This window comes from Quercus lobata, chromosome 5 (genome assembly GCF_001633185.2).
Source record: "Quercus lobata isolate SW786 chromosome 5, ValleyOak3.0 Primary Assembly, whole genome shotgun sequence".
Lineage (NCBI taxonomy): Eukaryota > Viridiplantae > Streptophyta > Magnoliopsida > Fagales > Fagaceae > Quercus > Quercus lobata.
The window spans coordinates 30,456,667-30,478,074 of record NC_044908.1 but is presented as its reverse complement, the minus strand read 5'-3'; the positions used below and the strand labels follow the sequence as shown (position 1 = coordinate 30,478,074).

At 38.6% G+C, this 21,408-nt stretch overlaps 1 protein-coding gene and 1 pseudogene across 1 annotated transcript; one reads left to right on the top strand and one right to left on the bottom strand.

Moving 5' to 3' along the window:
* Nucleotides 1–929: 929 nt before the first annotated feature.
* LOC115990322 lies at nucleotides 930–9,754 on the top strand (annotated as a pseudogene).
* A 1,229-nt stretch (nucleotides 9,755–10,983) lies between these two features.
* LOC115990321 lies at nucleotides 10,984–11,472 on the bottom strand. The gene is made up of 2 exons (XM_031114160.1): nucleotides 11,336–11,472; nucleotides 10,984–11,197 (listed from the first exon to the last, which is right to left on the bottom strand). Exons 1-2 carry the CDS (start codon nucleotides 11,470–11,472, stop codon nucleotides 10,984–10,986), a joined length of 351 nt encoding a protein of 116 aa, XP_030970020.1.
* Between the last annotated feature and the right edge of the window lie 9,936 nt (nucleotides 11,473–21,408).

Below are 21,408 nucleotides of genomic sequence, written 5' to 3'. Positions count from 1 at the left end.
AAGAAATATAATTCTTTGAGTAAGATATTTCAAAAAATAAATCTTAAATTATATTCTAATGTTACTACTCATAACCAAACTTATGAACAGATTTAGTTATTCTATCACAACACATTTTATTCTCAATAATAAATATTACAATTCTTGTAGTAATCTTCATTCAGTATACTAAACATGCCTTTAATGGTAGGCTTATGTAAAAATAATTGTCAACCAATTACAACTTGCCAACAACAAATTGCAAAAATAAAAATTAAAGAGAGTGAAATTTTGTGTCAATAGCAGAGTTGATAAGAGGAACAAGAAATTGCAAAAATAAAAATTAAAGTTTGAAATTTGTGTCAATAGCAGAGTTACTAAGAGGAACAAATCCCATGGTTGAAATTTCTAATTTTATGAATATCACCATTGTTTAAAACTGAAATGGGAAAAGACACACATTGAGTCATCATTGTATTTTGGCCCATCCCATTAGCTATAAGCTATAGATGGTTTAATAATGTCTTCACAAAATTGGCATAGACTTACGCTTTCGAAGTTTTTTTTTGGTGAATAAATGTACGTGAGTTTAAAGTTTAAAAAATGCCATCATGTATTATTACATGTAATCCTGATATGGACATACCTTCTCGGAGAAGTTCCTTGTTAAACCAATCTAACGTGTGCTCCAGCATTAATGTTATATTACTGTGTTCTTCCCCGACAGTCCTTTGCCTTGAAAAGCCACGCTAGGCCTTCTCAAAAGCAGTAGCAAAGTTATTTAATTAGAGACTCAACTTTTCTGTGCTCTACATTAACTCTTGTACTGTTCATAACACCTCTCTTTAAATCCACTAGCTAGCTACTTCCACCACCCCATGAAGCTTAAGCTCATGCGAAAGAACAAGAGAAAAAAAGAGTTTTTACTTCTTAGACTAAGAGAGACAAGTATGAAGGGGATAGATCATAGGATTGTGAGTGTCAATGGCATCAAAATGCACATAGCAGAAAAAGGACAAGGCCCAGTAGTACTATTCCTCCATGGCTTCCCTGAGCTTTGGTACTCCTGACGCCACCAGATTCATGCTTTAGGCTCACTTGGATACCATGCTGTAGCACTAGATCTCTGGGGCTTCAATGACACTGATACACCAGCTTCCATCACCAGCTACACCTGCGATCACATTTTCAATGACCTTGTTGCTCTCATTGATTCTCCGGGTGTGGAGCAAGTGTTTCTTGTAGCACATGATTGGGGAGCCATCATGGGTTGGTACTTGTGCATGTTTAGGCTTGAAAGAGTGAAGGCATTTGTGTGCCTTAGTGTTCCATTCACGCTAAGGCATCCATAAATGAAGCCAATGGATAGAATGCGAGGTTTCTTTGGAGATGACTACTATATATGCAGATTTTAGGTTCTTGTTTTGTTAAAATAACCAGATTTGACTTCTTGTATGCTTAAATGATCATGTTTTAGTATAAATTCTTATTTGTTTAATCCCATTTATCTCTTTGGTGCCTAGTTTCTATGAAAAAGCTGAAATAATTAGGTAAGCATGCTTGTTGTTAGGACATATGTGAGTCACTTGTTAGGAACTAATTGGTTTATCCTTTGACAAAACGCACTTTACTTGTATTTGGGTAGATCTAGGATGTGTTTAATATTTCAAGAAACTGTGTTTCAAGATCAAGTGTTGAAGACATGCAAGTCTATCCAAGATTCAAGCTGAAGAAGTGTTATTCATTAAAACTCGACAGCTAGCTATCCTTCGAGCTTAAGAAGCTGTTCTAGCCACGTGGCTCAATAGCTGCTTGACAGCATCTCTACAGACATGTATCTATTGAACTTCATGAAAAACAAAATTCCAGTTCTGTTTTGACTCTAATCCGTAATTATGTGTTTGGGTTTTCTTTTCCCACAATCCTAGATATATAAAAGGATTATTTTAAGGGCCGTCATAGTGTACACAAGTTACACAAGTGTTGAGCAAAGTTTGTTCAAGCAATTTATAACCAGAGACAAAGTTTTGACCTTATTCATCTCTTCTAAAGAAGTTGCTGTGTTTGTGCATCGTAGGGTTTTGTGACCAAGCATCATCTTGATCTTCATCGTGTAGATGAACTGAAGAACTTTGCAGCCAACAACCTTTTCTAATTGGTGATTGAAGTCGTGTACTGAGATCCTTGCAATTGGTTAGTTATGTACTTGGGAGCCGTGCATCAAAAGGGGAAATTGTCACTATAGAACAAGTCCAATTGAGTATTGGAGTAAGGGTTCAACTATAGATTGGTATAAGGTACTGAGATTCCTTTACTTGTAATCGCTTGTTGTGATAATAGTGGAATTACGGGAGTGGTGACTTGAAAATCACCTAGTGGGGTTTTTGCCGTGTAGGTTTTCCCTATTTGTAAACAAATCACCGTATCATTTATTTTCTCTGCATATTTAGTTATTTGGTGATTTGTTTGTGCTACCACGCGCTTTGTATGTTAATTTGATTAATTAATAAACTTGGTTAATTAATCAATTAATTTATCACAAGGGGTCAATTCGTTTTTGGCCTATCAAGTGGTATCAGAGCAGACACACTCTGAGTAGGTTTTAATCTTTGTTGTGTTGATCCATTAACCCCTATTTGTCATGGATAGATGACAATCTTTAATCATACCTCCTTTATTTGATGGCACTAACTATGCATATTGGAATGTATGCATGAGAGCTTTCTTGTAGTCTTTAGATGAAAAAGTGTGGCAAGTTGTGGAATTAGGCTGGAAAGCCTATAGAAGCGTCGGCTGATTGGGATGATGCCAAGATCAAGGCGGCAAACTTCAACAGTAGAGCATTGAATGCCTTATTCAGTGCGGTCACCAATGAGGAGTTCAAGAAGATATCCTCCACTGAAACTGCTAAGGAAGCATGGACCATTCTCCAAACAATCTATGAGGGAACAAAGGCTATCAAGGATTCAAAACTTCAGAGGCTCACATAATACTTGGTGTCACATGGGTTCACAAGAGGAAAATTTTATCAGATTCTCTTCATCAAAAAGGAAGATAGCGAGTTGATAGTTGCTCAAATTTATGTTGATGATATTATCTTTGGGTCGACTAAGGTTGAACTTGCTCATGGCTTCTCAAAACTCATGCAAGTCAAGTTCGAGATGAGCATGATTGGAGAGCTAACTCACTTCCTTGGATTGCAGATTTGTCAACAAGATTCAGGTATACTCCTATCACACTCTAAATATGCTAAGAATCTTGTGAAAAAGTTTGGTTTGGAATTTGCTAGTTCTGTTAGAACCCCTATGAGCCCAAATGTTAAACTCATTGTGGACTTATTAGGTAAAAGTGTAGATTCTTCCCTATATAGAAGCATGATAGGAAGTCTTCTTTACCTTACTGCTAGTAGACCTGATATTAGTTACAGTGTTGGAATGTGTGCAGATATCAGACTAATTCCAAAGAATCCCATATGACTACTTTAAAAAGAATTATAAAGTATGTCAAAACCACTGCTGAGTTCGGTGTGTGGCACAGCAAGGACACAAATGATGTTTTAGTTGGATATTCTGATGCCGATTGGGCTAGGAATGCTGATGATAGAGAGAGTACATCGGGGGGTTGTTTTTATGTGGGTAACAATCTTGTCTTTTGGATGAGCAAAAAGTAGAACTCCATCTCGTTATCCACTGCAGAAGCTGAGTACATCACTACCGGTAATTATTGCACCCAACTCCTATGAATGCAAAAACTCCTTTATGATTATGGTATTTATCAAGAACATCTCACCATTTATTGTGACAATACCAGTGCCATCAACATCTCTACGAATCCAGTTCAACATTCTCAAACCAAACACATAGAGATTCGACATCACTTCATTAGGGAGCTTGTCGAAGATTGTATTCTCACTCTTAAGTTTATTCACACCGATGATCAGATGGATGACTCGTTCACCAAACCTCTTGACAGCAAACGTTTTGAATTCCTTCGTCAAAACATTGATGTTATCTCCATGGATTGATCTCTTTCTCTCCTCCTTCTTCCTCATGCATTTGCATCTAGTTTTTACGCTTTGCTTTGTTTAACATGTTTTTGTTTGGTTATTTTTTAGTTTTGCTTTGTTTTGTTTTTCATATAAAAATAAAAAAATTCAAAAATCAAAATCAGAAAAATACAAAAACAGTATGTGCTTGTGTACATTAGTACTTGTGTACCTTGGATGGCCATTGAAACAAAGTTTTCTAAGCTTTATATCTTTTGTAACTTAGATAAGCATCTCTATGCACAACTAAGCAAGTGAGTTTTGTGGCTCTTGTTTGTGATGAGTAAGATTAAGTGATCTCTTATACTTAACACTCGTATCACACTTTTTGACAGGAAGGACTAAAAAATCATAAGAGAAATGTATAAATAACCCTCTCACCATTGTTGCCTGCCAATCATGAAATGACACCTGTATGCTTCGGCATTGCAAAAGTGCAGTGTCAATGACATTTGTGTGCTTCGGCATGGCAAAATTGGAATGTCAAATGCTTACCATCATTGGGTATTTCTTTTCTCTCTCTCTTACATGTCCATGCATGATTTGCTTAAACAAAAATATGCAAAGAAAATGAAAAGCAAAAAGATCAAAAATACTTTAAATATGATTGCAAGCGTATATTCTAGGAGATATGGGAGTTATAGGATGTCCCTCATAGGTCACAGTCCCTATCAAATAGTAATGATTGTGTGTGAGTTAAATTGATTTTCTCATATCTCAAATCATCATAACAAGTATACACTTTGCAATATTGCGATGTTTTTCATACACAACACGCAATATTCTTTGTTACTCTTGATACATGTGCAGGTACAATGTGATTTGACCATCACAAGGTTTTACATGTGTTAATGTATGCTCACTAAACTGTCTTAACCTATTTTTGAAATATAAAATTGGTTAAACTTGTCTTGTGTGTGTGTGTGTTTTTGGGATCATTGTGCTTAATATTTTTGTTGAGAGATGATTTTGAGAGATTAAAATGTTGACTGGATCTTTGGTTGAGTTGTATGCTTGATTGCATTCATATTTGTGTTTTTCCCTTCTTGAAAAACGGTTTTTAAGCTATCTCGACACCTCCTCGACACCTAGCTATCTGTCGAGCTCTTAAGTTTTGTTCTTATCGCAATCTCGACAGATAGGTGGACCGATCGAGAAAGTTCATGGACCCTCAATAGCTTCTCGACAGCTGGTGGATCTATTGAGCTTCTATTCTTGTGTCCTTACTTTGTTTCTCGATAGCTGTATCTATTGTAGTTGTGTTTTTCAACACCTTTCTCAACAGATGTCTCGACACCTCCATATGTTGAGAATTACTGAGGATCTATATATAGGATTTTTGCGATCCGGTTCTCATTTCCTTGATCTCTCTCGATCTATCCACGCTTATTCACCTCCCGAACACTTTCTTCTCCCTCTAAACCTTCAACCCACGTGATTTTCGGCCTTTCCTTGCTTCTAATCACTTGGTATGAGTTCTTTTTCTCTCATTTTTCATGCATTTAGACCTAGGTTTTGGGGTTTTTGAAAAATTTTGGGCTTTTTCAAAATTAATGAGTTGTTGTTGAAATTTTTGGGATGGGTTTTTCATTAAATGAGTTTAAAATCTCATGCATTGCATAACATAAGCATTATAACATATTATCATGCATTTAAATGTGTGCAAATTGATTGTGTGCTGGTAGGATTGGATTAGGCTGAGCCCACGACGCAATTTCTTTTGCATATCACATGTTCATGCATTCCCCATGCATACGTACTCTCTTTTCAATATACTTGTTATATTTGAATTGCTTTGGGACTTTTCTGATTATCTCTCTTTCTCTCCCTCTCTTTTTGTTTACATTAGTCGTGTTTATAGCACCTAAGCGTAAATCTGCTCCAGCCCAGAACCCTCCTCGTTCCGGGGCATCGTCTTTTTCTGATCCTACTCCTTCTTATATTCGGTTTCGTGATAAGGATGCCCGAAAGGACTTCTCGGAGAACTTTTCTCGATGAGGTGTTCATTCGGAACGCTGAGTCATTTTGGCGGACTTCGCCGACACTGACCTTCCCATGTTATTCATAGTCGGGGATGGGAGTCACTGTGTGACTTCCTGATCACTTGTCCATCCGTGCTGATCTTGGAGTGTTACTCCAACATGCATGGATTCGATTTTTTAGTACCTCTTTTTTCTACTCGCGTTCGAGGTACACGCATTGTAGTCATAATGTAGTTTGTTGCGGATGTACTTCATGTTTCGAGGGTAGAGCATCCTGACTACCCCGGTTGTGAGCGTCTAAGGACTGTGTCCAAAGACGAGATGATTTCCGCCTTCTGTGAGCGTCTCATAGATTGGGTGATCATCAGTTTACACCATGTAAGGCCTTTGCTAAAGGTCCTAGATTCATGAACATGGTGATGACTTTTATTTAGCACCTACTCTCTTACTATAACTCTATCACAGAGCCTCGTGCTCGATTTTTGCAGGCTTTATTAGAGCACCCCACTATAGATTTTCCTTCACATTTTATTCTTTCTATCTTAGATGTGTATAGGGATACGGTTACTCGTGATAAGCTCATTTTTCCTTCGGCTACCGTGCGAATTCTGTGCCATTTTTCTGTTCCCTTTCCCTCTTCCGACCATTTTTCTGTCATGTGTGCCATAGACTATGCTACTGTTAAACATAGCGAGGTGCAATTTAGGTCATGGCAATCGGATTCAGCAACTCCTCCCTCCTGTTCAGCTCCATCTCGTTCTGCTCCATCCCCATCTGCTCATTCCACTTCTATGAGCGATGCGACTCTAGGAGACGTCATGGCTCAGTTGCAGCGCATGGAGGCTCGTCTTGATACACTCTCTATAGACTTTTATTAGGTGAACGTTTGTGTCAGTCGTATTGCATGGTGACAGGCGACCATGGGTGGTTATGCTCCTGAGGCTTCTCTACCACCACCTTCTCTAGTGGCATCTGATTATGAGGATGAGGATGATGATGGTGGTGATGACGATGATGCTTCAGATGATGATAATGGAGATGCTAGCTCTACCAATGAGATGTCTACTTGACACTCTTACCCTTTGTTACTTATGACAAAAAGGGGAAGTAGTTTTGGATATGAGCGTAATCATTCTTAGGAGGAGATTTAGTATAGGACATTTTAGTTAGGGGGAGTGTTGATATCTTGAGGGATGTAGTGAGGATTACTTGTATCTTTTTCTTTTCTCTATTTTAGATACATTTATTCTTGTACATGAGTCTTGTGACCACTATTGACATACATTGTACTTATCTTCTTTATATATGTTGATATATGTTTCTTTCCCCTACCTTTACATGTGTTGTTTCTTTTCTATCTTTATACACATATTTCTTATTCTTATATGCAATCTATTATTTCTGTTTCACACAAAGATGTCTTGATGAGTTTTGTTTAAAGTGTTTTAGAAATACAGGTTGTCAAAGTCTATTTGTCATAAACTCTTTTCTTGCAAAATTTTTCAAAAGTTTGTGTTAGGATAGATTTTATTATATTCAACAAGTGAATATAAGTTGAGTGATTTATGACTTCTCTCATATTTTCATTTGTTTGCTATGGTTTTGTCACAGATTGCCCAAGGGGTAGATTGTTAAAACATATATGAGTCATTTGTTAGGAACATATGTCATTATTTTATGTAATTGGCTTATCCTTTGACAAAACGCACTTTACTTGTACTTGGGTAGATCTAGGATGTGTTTAATACTTTAAGAAACTATGTTTCAAGATCAAGTGTTGAAGACATGCAAGTCTGTCTAAGATTCAAGTTGAAGAAGTACAGTTCATTAAAACTCGACAGCTAGCTATCCATCGAGCTTAAGAAGCTGTTCCAGTCTTGTGACTCGACAGCTACTTGATAGCATCTCGACAGACAGGTATCTGTCGAGTTTTATGAAAAATAGAATTCTAGTTCTGTTTTGACTCTAATCCGTGATTATGTGTTTGGACTTTCTTTTCTCACAACCCTAGACATATAAAAGGATTATTTTAAGAGCCATCATAGTGTACACAAGTTACACAAGTGTTGAGCAAAATTTGTTCAAGCAATTTGTAACCGAAGACAAAATTTTTCCCTTGTTCATCTCTTCTGAAGAAGTTGCTGTGTTTGTGCACCGTAGGGTTTTGTGACCAAGCATCTTCTTGATCTTCATCGTGTGGATGAACTGAGGAACTTTATAGCCAACAACCTTCTCTAGTTGGTGATTGAAGTCGCGTACTGGGATCTGTGCAATTGGTTAGTCACGTACTTGGGAGCCATGCATTACAAGGGGAAATTGTCACTACAGAACAAGTCCAATTAGGTATTGGGGTAAGGATTCAACTGCAGGTTGGTATAAGGTACTGAGATTCCTTTACTTATAACCGCTTGTTGTGATAATAGTGGAATTTCGGGAGTAGAAACCTGAAAATCACTCGGAAGGATTTTTGCCGTGTAGGTTTTTCCCATTCGTAAGCAAATCACCGTGTCATTTATTTTCTTATGCATATTTAGTTATTTGGTGATTTGTTTGTGCTACCACGCGCTTTGCATGTTAATTCGATTAATTAATAAACTTGGCTAATTAATCAATTAATTTATCACAATGGGTCAATTCGTTTTTGGCCTATCACTTGTTTGATTTGAGCAAAGGCTCTCTAAGTCACATTATTTGCTTTGTTATGATTCTTGCTCAAGATTTTTAGGCTTAAACTTTAGTGCACGTTACATTCCAAGTTGTAAGAGGCTAATCTTGGACTCTGAAAATTGAAAACCAAAACTTGGTAACTAATATCTTATATCGCCACCCAATTTTACTTTGATATTTCTGTATCTGTTGCACGCACCAGGAGAAATTGAAGCTGAGATTGTTGAAATAGGTACAGTAAATGTAGTCAAGACCATTTTCTCAATTCGAAACTAGGTCCACCCTGCTTCCCTAAAGGAAATGCATTTAGAATCCGTACCAATGCTTCAATTTCCTTGCCCTCTTGGCTTTCAGAAGAAGAGCTTACTTATTATGTCACAAAATTTGACCAAAAAGGTTTCACTGGAGGATTGAACTACTACCGAGCAATTGACCAGTATGTTACAAACTGCAATGAAAATGTTTCAAAATCTAAATGTCAAAACATTTCTTATGCTTAAGACTTGATATGTAACAAATTCTAGGTGCCCATTTCACGTTTAAGGTTTTAATTCTTAAATCTAACTGTGTATAGAGTCATGTTTTTTTAAATGACTATATCTTAGATTTGTAATATTTAATATGAAACATGAGATTGATTCATTTCAAAAGGAGATATGCTCTTCCAAGATGCTCACTTGGCACATTTTTAATCCACAAAAGAACCAAAATCTTCGGTTCACATAAAATATAAGCATGAAACTTAAATCTTGGCCTTCCTTAACATTAAATGTCCTAGTACTTTGGTATTCATAAAACAAACGTTTGAGAATTAGTTTCTGATTATTGCAGAAACTAGGAGGTCACAGAAAAATAGACCGGAGTCCAAGTGAAGGTACTTGTGAAGTTCATAGTGGGGGATTTGGACATGATGTACACCACCCTGGGGACAAAGGAATACATACACAATGGTGATTTCAAGAAAGATGTGCCATTTTTGGAGGAAGCTGTTGTGATGGAAGGGGTGGGTCACTTCATCAACCAAGAAAGAGCAGAGGAAATCGGTTCTCACATCTATGACTTCATCAAGAAGTTCAAATAAATTCTGTTAGTAATTTGTGCACTGTTTCTATGGGTTCATTAGGATTTCAATTGAGTGTGTGTGTAAAATACTAGTAAAAAGAATTATATAGTTATTTTTGTAGAAGTGGAAGTTTTTTTTTTTTTTTTTTTGAGAATACTAAATATTTTTAGCACACATACATGGGAAGAGGAGAGAAGGTTTTAAAGAAACTTATAGTAAAGTATATACAAAATGGCCTAACTCTTGAATATACAGCATAGGCTTTAAACCTCTTTAACTCACACTCATTTTTCAATGTGTGAAAGAGGCCAAAAGACTTTCATAAATTAAAAAATAAAATAACATAACCAAAAGGCTATGAAAGAATCAAAGAATGGCAAAATAGAGATTTCTTGCTTTTCATGTCCCAATTATTGTTGGATTTAAGTGCAAAAGCCTAAGTAAAAATGATGGGGGTCTAAATGCATTAAACACCAATTAAGCCATATTAATATTTTAGACTCCATAGAATAGGTTTGGCTTATCTCCAGTACTTTTTAAAAAAAATCTCTTTTTGTTTTAATTAAAAACTGTCACATCACCCATTAACTAAATAAAATATGAAAATTAAAACCCATTATCACTTGTTATTGTATATTTAAAATAAAAAAAAGAACGTGTTCAATTAAAAAAATACTGGAAGTAAGCCAAACCCCCCATGGAATCAAAAATTTGTGGAAATTCTACCCTCACAATGTGCATTGCACTCATTTTGTATGTGACACACTTATTTGGGACAAGATTATATAACCTAAATGTATTAGAATGCCATCAGCCTCATTAATTTTCTAAAATACTTCAAGTTCTTCATCTTATACCACATTGCACAATTCTCACATTGCAATATTCTTCGGAACTAATTTTAAGAAGAGGCAAAAATGGAGTGCAATACTACTAATTCATCTCACATTAATTTTTACCATCCTATTTTTAAACTATAACTTTTTAACTCTTTAACACTTTAAAAAAAAAAAATTAATTCATTAATCTTAATTTGTGTTTCAATACTATGCACATCCATGCAAGATTGAAGTTGTCAACGCTGCAATGCCCAGTAAAGAAGATGTTATGGATGTGAAAGAAATCATTTCTACTGGGTGTGTGTGGTAAAGTCTAACCTGTTGAAGTCAAAGTTGGATGTGATTCATTCAAGTATCATAATGTCTTTTTTTTTTTTTTTTTTTTGGCAAACTGGAATATCAATAAAACTAAAGAACAGAATAAGGTGCAGGGCACCTCCTGTTAGAGTACAAACCATGCTTATTAGCCTCAATAAGAGGAAGCAAGTCCACAAGCGGACTGTGATGCAACACAAAATCTAAAGACTGCACCAGTCCTAATCTAGACAGCTTATCAGCGCATATGTTGGCCTCATGGTAAATGTGTCTAATGCAGCATCGGGAAAAGCGGGCAACTAACTGCCTACAGTCATCAAATAAAGGAGAAACCACAGCATTGGCATAAGTAGTGCTATTAAGGGCATCGACTAAGGCTCTAGCGTCCAACTCGATAACAACACTTTGCAGATTCAATTGAAGGCAGAGCATCAGACCGTCTCACAATGCCCAGGTCTCAGCCATGAAGCTATTGGCTTGCCCAATGTTTCTTGAAAACCCCATCAACCAGTTTCCTTGGTCATTTCTGATCAAACCTCCACAACCTGCCTTATTCGTTGGTCCTGAAGCTGCCCCATCCATATTTAGTTTTACCTAGCCTTTAATTGGTCTCTCCCATCTAATCTGATTAATCACCCTTGGCTATTTGTTTAAAGGACGATTGATTCATAAGGTAAATTCCATGGCTTGCGAGAAGATAACTTTAGCTAGCTGATTGCACTGTTGCTAGATAAGCCAAATAGCAAGGAGAAACGTGGTACTCTAGGGGGGATGATTAGAAGGAGTCCTCTTAGATTTGGCATTGGAGGCCAGTCAATCATTAATGGTTAAAGAGAAGAAGGTACGGTTATTGTTATCAATACCCAATTGATACCAGATTGATTTCATCTCACTACAATCACGGATTGCATGGGAGATAGTCTCAGGAGCCGATTGACACATTGGGCAGGTGTCATCTAAATGCATACCTCTGGCAACCAAACGCTCTTTCACACCTATGGCGTGGTGGAGACACTTCCAAAGAAACATATGGATTTTAGGGAAAGTGAAGGGCTTCCAAATCCAGGTCCTATTGAAGGAATTAAGATCCTGTTGGTCCGAAGCTAAAAGATAGGCACTCCTAGCATTAAAAACATCCTTAGGGGACATTTTCCAAGCAAGTTTATCACCATTCCTTGCAAAGATGGGGATAGGAACAGCCTGAATAGCATTCTTGATCTCCGAGGGAAACTCAAAGGGAATTAAGGGCAAATTCCAACCACTAGAAGAGCGCATATCCTTAATCTTAAGATCATTGACTTGATGAGGGAGAGGCCCTTGGATGATATTTCTAATTGGGCCAAGATTAGACCAACAGTCATGCCAAAAATTCAGGTTGCTATCATGCCCAGGGACCCATTTAACCCCTTTTTTGAAAACTTCCTCTCCTTTCCTCATCCCTTTCCAAGTGGGGGAACAAGGAAGCCTAGCTAGATTTCTGGAATTAATTCTCTGTCTAGTGCCATACTTCAACTTGAGGACCCGAGACCAAGGGGCATTACCTTCTAAGTGCAATCTCTAGTTGAGCTTGGCCAGGAGGGCAGTGTTTCTTCCTTTCGCTGTTGCAGCCCCAGCCCCCCAAGATTTTTAGGCTTGGTGACTTTATCCCACTTAACCCAATGCCTTCTCCTAACTTGATCCATAGACCCCCAAATAAAGTTCCTATTAACTCGGTCAATCCCATCCAGAATCTTACTAGGGAGTAAATTACTTTGCATTACATAGGCAGGAATGGTAGCTGAAGAGGATTGAATGAGAACCATCCTACCAGCCATGGACAAAAGATTTGCTTTACAACCTGCTAGTTTTTTCTTGACTCTGTCCAACACAAAAGAGAAGTCATGCCTTCGGTTACCCGGATGCTTTAAGGGGAAGCCCAAATACTTGCCCAAATTGGAAGTTAGGGTGAACCCGAGAATGTTTGAGAAGGCCTCTCTTTGATCTGGGTCTACATTTGGGGAGAAACAAACACGAGACTTAGCTGCGCTAATGGTTTGACCAGATCTTGTGCAAAACTTAGTAAGAACATCCTTTATGGATAGGCAATTTTCCAAATTAGCACGTGTAAAGAGGACTAAGTCATCAGCGAAGAAGAGATGGGAGAAAAACAACCCATTCCTAGATGTTTTAACAGGGGTCTAGCTTTTGTTATCACACTTCCTTTCAATCAAGTGACTCAAGAACTCCATGCACATAATGAATAGGTAGGGGGAGAGAGGAACCACTTGCCTAATACCCCTTGATGGCCGGAATAACTCAAGGCAGCCCCCATTGAAGAGGAGAGTAGATGAGACCGAGGAAATGCAACTCATGATGAGCTCTATTAGCTTACCAGGAAATTTAAACTAAGAAGCATTTCACAGATAAAGCTCCACTCAATCTTGTCGTAGACTTTTTCAAGGTCAATCTTAATGGCCATTAGACCATTTTTCCCTTTAGTGCTACCAATAAAGTGATCCAATTCTTGGATAATAATGAAGTTGTCCACCCCCTTCCTTCCCGGAACAAAAGCCGCTTGATAGGGAGAAATTAACTTGTCTAAATGAGGTCTAATGCGAGCAACAATAACTTTGAAGATGATCTTATAAACCGAATTATACAGGCTTATAGGTCTATAATTTGCAATGGTTTTAGGCCCTTGAATCTTGAGAATGAGGACAATGTGGGTTTTGTTCAGATAATCGGGGATGCACCTGTCAGTAAAAGCTTTCAACACTTCCTCTGTGACTAAAGTACCTACAGTGAGCAGAAAACTCTAAAAGAAGCCTACATGTAGCCCATCAGGTCTTGGGGCTTTGTGGGGTTTCATTGACCAAAGAGCACATTTGATCTCCTCCGTACTAACCAATACTTCGAGGCCGCTTCTATCTTCCTTAAAGAGCTAAGCATGCCATTGATCACTAATACTAGCAATCCGAGGGGCACTTAAATGGGAAGTGGTATACAGCTCCACAAATCCACTTCTGAAAAATTCCATGACCTGCCTATCATCCGTTAGCCAATTACCCACATCATCCTTCACTGATGCAATGTGATTCCTCTTCCTTCTTGTAATAGTAGAAACATGATAGAAGGATGTGTTACGGTCTCCCTGTATCATCCAATTGATTCTAGATTTTAACGCCTAAAGATCGCACTTCTGGTCAAGGAGAAGGTCAAGCTCTTGGTGAAGAAGTTTTTCTAAGTTAATAAGGTCAGCACTTGGATGGGAGGCTAATGCTTTCTGAACTCCATAGATTCTGGCCACAACTCTTTTTTTCTTGAGGTGAATATTGCCGAAGTGGTTTTTATTCCAAATCGAGGCATCCTTGGAAAAGTTATCAATATGCTCTGCTAGCCCTCTGCCTCTACTCCAGGCTTGAGACACCACACTGGGGAAGGAAGAGTCCGACAGCCAAAACTCTTGGAATTTAAAGGACCTGGTAAGGCTAGTGAACCTACTGAAGGTGGCTTCCGTGAGAACCGGGCAATGATCCGAATGGCATCTAGGCAAATGCTTAACTTTTGCATCTGGATAGAGAAGACACCAATCCGGATTCATAAAAAACCTGTCAATCCTCTCTAGAATCAGGTTGTTAAGATCTCTCTTATTTGTCCATGTGTATCTTGGACCAGTGAACCCCATGTCAACCATGTTGCAGGAATCAAGACACTCCTTAAACATCAGAGAACGGTTAACATTAACACCTTTGCCCCCAAATTTATCCTCATCAATCAACGGTTCATTGAAGTCACTAGCCATAATCCAAGGTTTATTGTGGAGGTCTGCCACTTTGGTTAGGTTATCCCAAAGAATGTACCTTTCCTCATTCCTAGGACTAGCATATATTGCAGAAAAAATCCAAGGTTAGAGGAACGTACCTTAACTTCAACATGAATCTCCTACTCCGTGTTGGCTAATTCAGTTATATCCACTTTATCTGAATTCCATAGCAGCCAGAGCCCCCCCCCCCCCCCCAGCGTACCCAATGGTATTAGTATGAATGGCTCCATCAAACGGAAGCCTATCAGTAATCTCTTTTGCTCTAGTACCACCAATTTTTGTCTCCATTACCACCATAATTGCAAGGTTATGGTCATGAACTAGATCATGGACATGGCTTTGAAAATTGGACTTCAGAGCGCCCCTACTATTCCAGATTATGATATTCATTGAGAGATGGTGGTCAGGAGCTGGGCATTCAGTACAAGGGGGTAGCAACATTGCTACCTTCCTCAGACTCCATTTTGTCATCACCATCTCCTTCTTCGTTTGACCCCTTCTAGGTGCCAAGCTTCCCAACCTCAGTTCCCGGGCGATTGAGAGTAGCTCGAATAACAAGATAAGCTTCAAGACCTAAGCCACCTTGGTGATGAGTCGAAACCCCCTGAGACCCAGGACATGCATCCACGGTTCCAGCAAGACCCACCACAATTCCGGCAAGACAAGCATCCACACGATCTTTAACTTCTGGCCGAGCCACCTCTTTGTGAGCGTCAGCCTCAACGACGCATTGGTCATCACAATCACCCAAACTATCAGATGACGTCATGAATTAGAAAGTCGAACCAGTGGAGAGCTCGGATCCATGGCCAAAGCTAGGAGTGGCTCTAGTGGTGAGGGATGAAAGCTTCAAAACAAAGGCTTTAGTGGGGAAAGAGACGGTGCTGCTCGGGAACGCACTAGAAGAAGTGTTTCTGGCAATTACCTTCTTGCCCCGAACTGAAGTAACGCTTTTCTTATGGGCTGGGACTCGATCAGACGCTGGAGTAGACCCACCCGGTGCATTACAGCTAAATAGGCCATTAGGGAAAAAATTTTGGTTTGGGCTTGGCCTAAAAGAAGGCACACCTTGGGCCCTCTTGCCCGTATTGCTCAGTGCACTACATCGGGCTTGAAACTCAGCATCACACTGGAATAGGAAAGGCCTACCTCTAGATGACTTAGCTCACGTGTCCTTGGGTTGCCATACTGGTTTGGTGGTCCATTCTGTGGTGGGAATATGCTTTGTCCCCTTGTGACCACTTTTCTTCCTGATCACTGCCATCTAAGGCTCGTACAGGTCAGAGTCCTCCTTCACTCCACTCGTACCCGACATGGTATTACTAGCCAAGTTACTACATGGGTCAGTACAACTAGCCTCATGCCCAATGCATAATGCCTCTTCCCCTACCGGACTGGCCTCCACCGTGTCCACCATGTTCGTCATGCCCATGCCCTTGCGAATGGTGTACAGACACGCCTCTTTCAGGTGACCCACCCTTCCATAAGAAAAGCATAGCCTTTGAATGCCTTCATACAGAACCGATTGCTCGAACCGACCAATAAGGATAGTATTAATCAATGGCTTATTAATATCTATTTGAATGCAGAGTCTCGCATACTTACCCCTGGCTTCCATAGCGGTATAAGTATCTACTCTTAGGACCTTGCCAATGGATTCTCCAATCTCTCTCAAGACTTTTGCCTCATATTGTTCAATGGGAAGTTGGTAGAGCTGAATCCACACAGCCACCAATGAAACAGTTGCAGAATCTAGTCTGAAGAACGGCTCCCACAGCCGTAAGGAAAGGAAGTGGTCACCCACAAACCATGGTCCTCGCTTCAACACAGAGTTTAAATCTTCTTTAGAATAGAAACGGATTAGAAAAAACCCGTAGCTAAGATTCACACAGTCCATCCTCCCCCTCTAGTTTCCAAAGTTGGTTGAGCTTGCTCTACATATAGGAGAAATTCACTAAACGGCCCACTAGCTTCACGATGATAGCTTTGGACCAGGGCTTTCTTATGCATCTCTTTGTGTCCTTGGAGAGCTTAATAGCCACTATACCTTGTCGGAGTTCATTGATAGTTTCCTCCTCATCAATATCTGAATCGCTATCTGTGTCCATCTGGTCGGTGAAGTCAAAAGCTTGAGCAAAAGCCCCAGGGATTTCACCGATAAGCTTGTCCCTGAAGGACACATTGTTTTGGTTCTCGTGCTTGTAGTTATTCCATGAAGGAGAGCCTTCCCTAGTTCCTTCGTTGAACTCGACATGGCTGATATTCTTAACTTTTTTATTACTTCTAGCTAACTCCGCTTCTTCTTCCCTTGAGAGCGTCCGTGGTGTCATTTTTTTAATTTTTTTTAATTTTTAGTAATAGTATCATAATGTCAACTACAAGAATCAATTGCTTCATATAATTGTTACCAGTGGCTAGTCACTGGTGCACCAACCTTTTGGGCTCCTTTTTATTTTTTATTTTTTTATTTATTTTTATTGAGACTGCATTAAATTCTCCTTTTTGTGTTTTTTCAATTCTATAATATCTAAGCTAGAGGTACGTTGCATTAGACCTAAGAAATAACATGCATTCTATTGCAGCTAATATTGGTTGTGTTAGGGCCTTAAGAAGCATGCATTGCTTGTGCTATGAGCCTATGAAAAAAAAAATGAAATAAGATAATAATAAGATGTATTGAATTGTATCAATTATAAACCATTAGCTAGTACAAACTAGTAGATGTTATTGATACTGAATAGAATATGGGACTTCTATTTAATTTGTTTGGTAACTAAAAACTTGGGCAACACGGAGATAGCTAGGCACCAACTTGATTGTTGGATGAGCTAATAATTTTAAAGATCTAAGTTTGTTCCACACTTCTTCCCTTTTAGACATTTCAAGATTACCATAAATGAAACTAATAGAGAGTGGGTTACCTTGGTTGTCCACTAAGTTGGTATGGACAAGGTGCTTGGACTCATAGCAGATATGAAGCTAAAGCTGTGGCAACCAGGCAAGCAACAGCCCACCGCTAAGACCCTCTCTTGGCAACTCCCAACCTTCTACAAAACCACACTTCTCCCATATAATGCTCCCTTTACCTTGTACCAGCCGAGTCTCTACAAGAAAAATAATGCCAGGCTTGGACTCAAGGGCAATTTTCTGACATTGCTGAACTGCAAAGGACTTGCCCAAACTCCTGCAGTTCCAGTTGAGAATCCTCATGGATTATGGGGAAGCTGGTTAGGGTCAGCTTCCCATAACCCTTTTGGATATCCAGGGTACATATCATTCTGATTACTATCCTTAATCTAAGCATGAGCTTGACAATCCTCTTCAGCAATAAAGTTACCCTTTTGATTTTGCCCAAAATCCAGCTTTGAAAAGAAACCACATAGATGGCGTGGTCTAAGGTTATGGCTAAACCTCCCAAAATCCTTCCTTAATCTTTTCTTCGAAACCATAGTAGAAGCAAAAGTGGGCCAGTAGTCCTTGCATTAAACACATGATGCTGGGCTAGGATCAAATTGGGTAGAATTATGAGACTCAGGGCTCAATCTCAGAGACCCCAATTCCGAAATTACTCAAGGTTTGGACCTCAGCCTCCCTTGTTGGGCTTAAGTCTACATCTTCTTGCCCTCCTTGGTGTCTGTTTGTGCTGTTCACATCCCTCTCAAGGCCTAAACCCACTTGGTTCACATTGTCATGAGTTCGTTGACTTTGATAGCGCTTTACTTATGTCCTGGACAACCTAGGACCATTACTAGAATTACCTAACTCAAACCTAAATCGTCCTCTGAACTAAAGGCTTTATAAATGACTCCGGAGATTACGAGATTTGTCCATGTCTCCACGTTGCACCTGGCATGACCTCTGGGCAAGTCTCATTTATGCTGTCAAGATTAAATATTTTTAACACAGTAAGAGAATCACTTTGTGTCTCGGAGTCGAAGGAAGTTTGTCTTTGCTCCCTGAACTCCCCATTGGTTATGAAAGGGCCATCCTGACCGACCCAAATCCATCTTAAATCCGTAGAAACAGAGGGCAACCAAGGGAGTCTCGTAGAGAAGGTGGAATCAGGTGCTGGGTTAGAAGGGTTTTGTCGTTGGGGTTAGGGTGCGGGTATATCAGAGGTTTGAGATTGATGAGGAGAAACAGAAGGAGATGAAACATGAGATGCTAGTGAGTTAGGTGGAGCTGAAGGTAAATGGTGATGGCCAAGGTTGAGGAAATTAATTGATGAGTTTAGGTGTGCATGTTTGGATTCCTATAAATTGTTTGCATGTGGGGGTCCAACATGTTGTTGTGGCTGGGTACTAGCATGGGGAGGGGGGGGGTCATTGGGTCAGAATATGTGTGTGGGTTAGAATTATGGGTATGAGGGCCTACATGAGGTTCTGGGCTAGGGTTAGGGGTGATGAGGTTGCATGAGGTTCCCAAAATGAATTTGGGTAGTCCAACGACTACTCTGATTAAAAAAGGCTCTAAGTTCATTAGAAAAAAGAGGTTCAAGGGCATCAAAACTAAAATGTACCTGGTGCAATCTCTGGATCTGAAACCTCTGTCGGACTATACTCACCTCGATATCATCCATGCTCTATGTGCATTGGTTTTTTGTATGGCCAATTAGGCCACATTTGTTACATAATTTGTGGATGCACTCGTACCTGCATTGCATCATCCAACCTCAGAACGAAGCCTAATACCACAGGTGACCACGGATCAATGCGAACTCTGGCGCGCATGAAGCGGATGTTGCGAGGTTTGTTGTCTTCCCAATCCAATCTCTCAAAAACACCCATTAACTGTCCCATTCTCTCCACTAGCTCAAGATACTGATACTCCAACGGTAAGTTGTGAAATTGGACCCACACCGAGATGAAATTCACTTGGAGCTTGCTGATTACAAGGTTCGGCCTCCACTTTTCCAAAATAAACAGAGCACCATCAACAGACCGAAGGCCTTCCTCACAGACATGGTTCAGATCATCCATAGACTCAAAATGAATGAGATAAAAGGAAGAATCCCTTCCCACAACATGAATAGCTCCCTGGATATGCAGTACTAATAATATGCTGGAGATGTGAAACAGAAAATCGGCGGTAATCAAGAGTAAAACCTATTGCACAGGAGATCCAGAAATCACGTTGATTAGAAAGTTCTTCAGGATCAACTTCTAAGACTGGTCCGTGCCTAGCAAAAGGTAACTCCTTTTCATCACTAGTTTGAAGCTCTGACTCAACTTCATTAGCAAACAAGTCATTGCTAAAATCTGATTCACTACACTTTGTCCACCCAAACTCTCTTGGGTCAAAGGGGTCATCCATAAGGATAGAAGTATGGACCACGGGGGGGTCCTAGGATTGCATGCAACGGATGGGACAGAAGAAGAGAAAAGGAAAAAAACAAAGTGTGCACCAAATATTTGCCTTTGTATAATCATATAATAGTGATATCTAATTCATGTACTTGAAACCAAATTCTCATTTTCTTTCAAATCTCTTCGATATGGTTTTCTATGTCAAATCCAAAAATGTGGCATGGTCTACTCCTTGCACACATTGTAAGGACTAAGGTGTAGAGGGGAAAAAAAAAACATGCTTTAGTTGTTCAAAAAGGTTTAAAACATAGTGTTGATATCTCTAATTCTTTTTTTTTTAGAAAATAAAGAACACTTATTTAAAAAAAAAAAATTATCTATATATCTAGAATATCCATTGGCTTAACAAGGTATTATTAATAGAGTAATTATAAATTTACATATACTACTAATATTAATATAAAAAATATGTTGTACATATTTATTTAATCTACAATATAAATCAACTACAAATTTTCCTTATTAATATTATAAGAGGATAAATTACAAATTATACCTCTAAAGTTTAGGGTGTTTGGATTTTAGATTCTAAAATTTCAGAGTTTGAATTTTATTCCTAAAATTTTAGAGTGTAAAATATAAAACTTTGAAACTTTAAGAGATAAAATTCAAATTCTAAAATATTAGATATAAAATTTAAATATGTCGAAATTTCAGAGGATAAATTTTAAATTATAAAACTTTAAGGTATGAAATTCAAACATCTATTCTACTATTTAAGGGGCTTCCCTTGTTTGGACCTGATTTTTTTTTTGGTTTCAAAATACCCTTACACCCTAGGTTTAAGGAGGGGCAAAATTAAAAGTCACTCCGGTAAGAATACAATTCTAACTCCCACTAAAATATTGCCTACAAAATAGGGTCAATTTCCTATTGATTTTTAAATTGTTTTATCCCCTTATAAATTAGATTCTTAAAAAAAATTATATATAAAAAATAAAAATACAGGTTGATGTCTTTCTTAAATTTTTTTTTTTAAAAAAAAAATCTTAAAATACTACAAAATATTGCACTGGATTTTTGTGTGATTTTAAAATTACCTCACAAAATTTTAAATAATAGGGTTAAATTAGTAATTAACATTTCTCATCCCATTAGTTTCTTATCCACATTTATCTCAACTCCTCACCTAACGTCTCGTGAACACCCTTTCCAAATAACAATAATATGTTAACATTTTCGTTAGTTGCCCGGTTTTGAAAGAATCTGTGAAACTAGCATCTCAAATTTTAAAAACTCGAGATTCAATTAGAACTCGAGTTTCTAAAGCTCGAGTTCATGGTTTTGTGACACCCTTAGCTGGACAAAATTGCCACGTGGAAATTGAGTTTATAAGACTTGAAATCTGCG

Coding starts and splice junctions, on each gene's coding strand:
- LOC115990321 (XM_031114160.1), bottom strand. CDS start 11,472: ATGGATGGGGCAGCTTCAGGACCAACGAATAAGGCAGGTTGTGGAGGT. Junction 11,198..11,335: donor ATGGCTGAGACCTGGGCATT/GTGAGACGGTCT, acceptor TGATGACTGTAG/GCAGTTAGTTGCCCGCTTTT.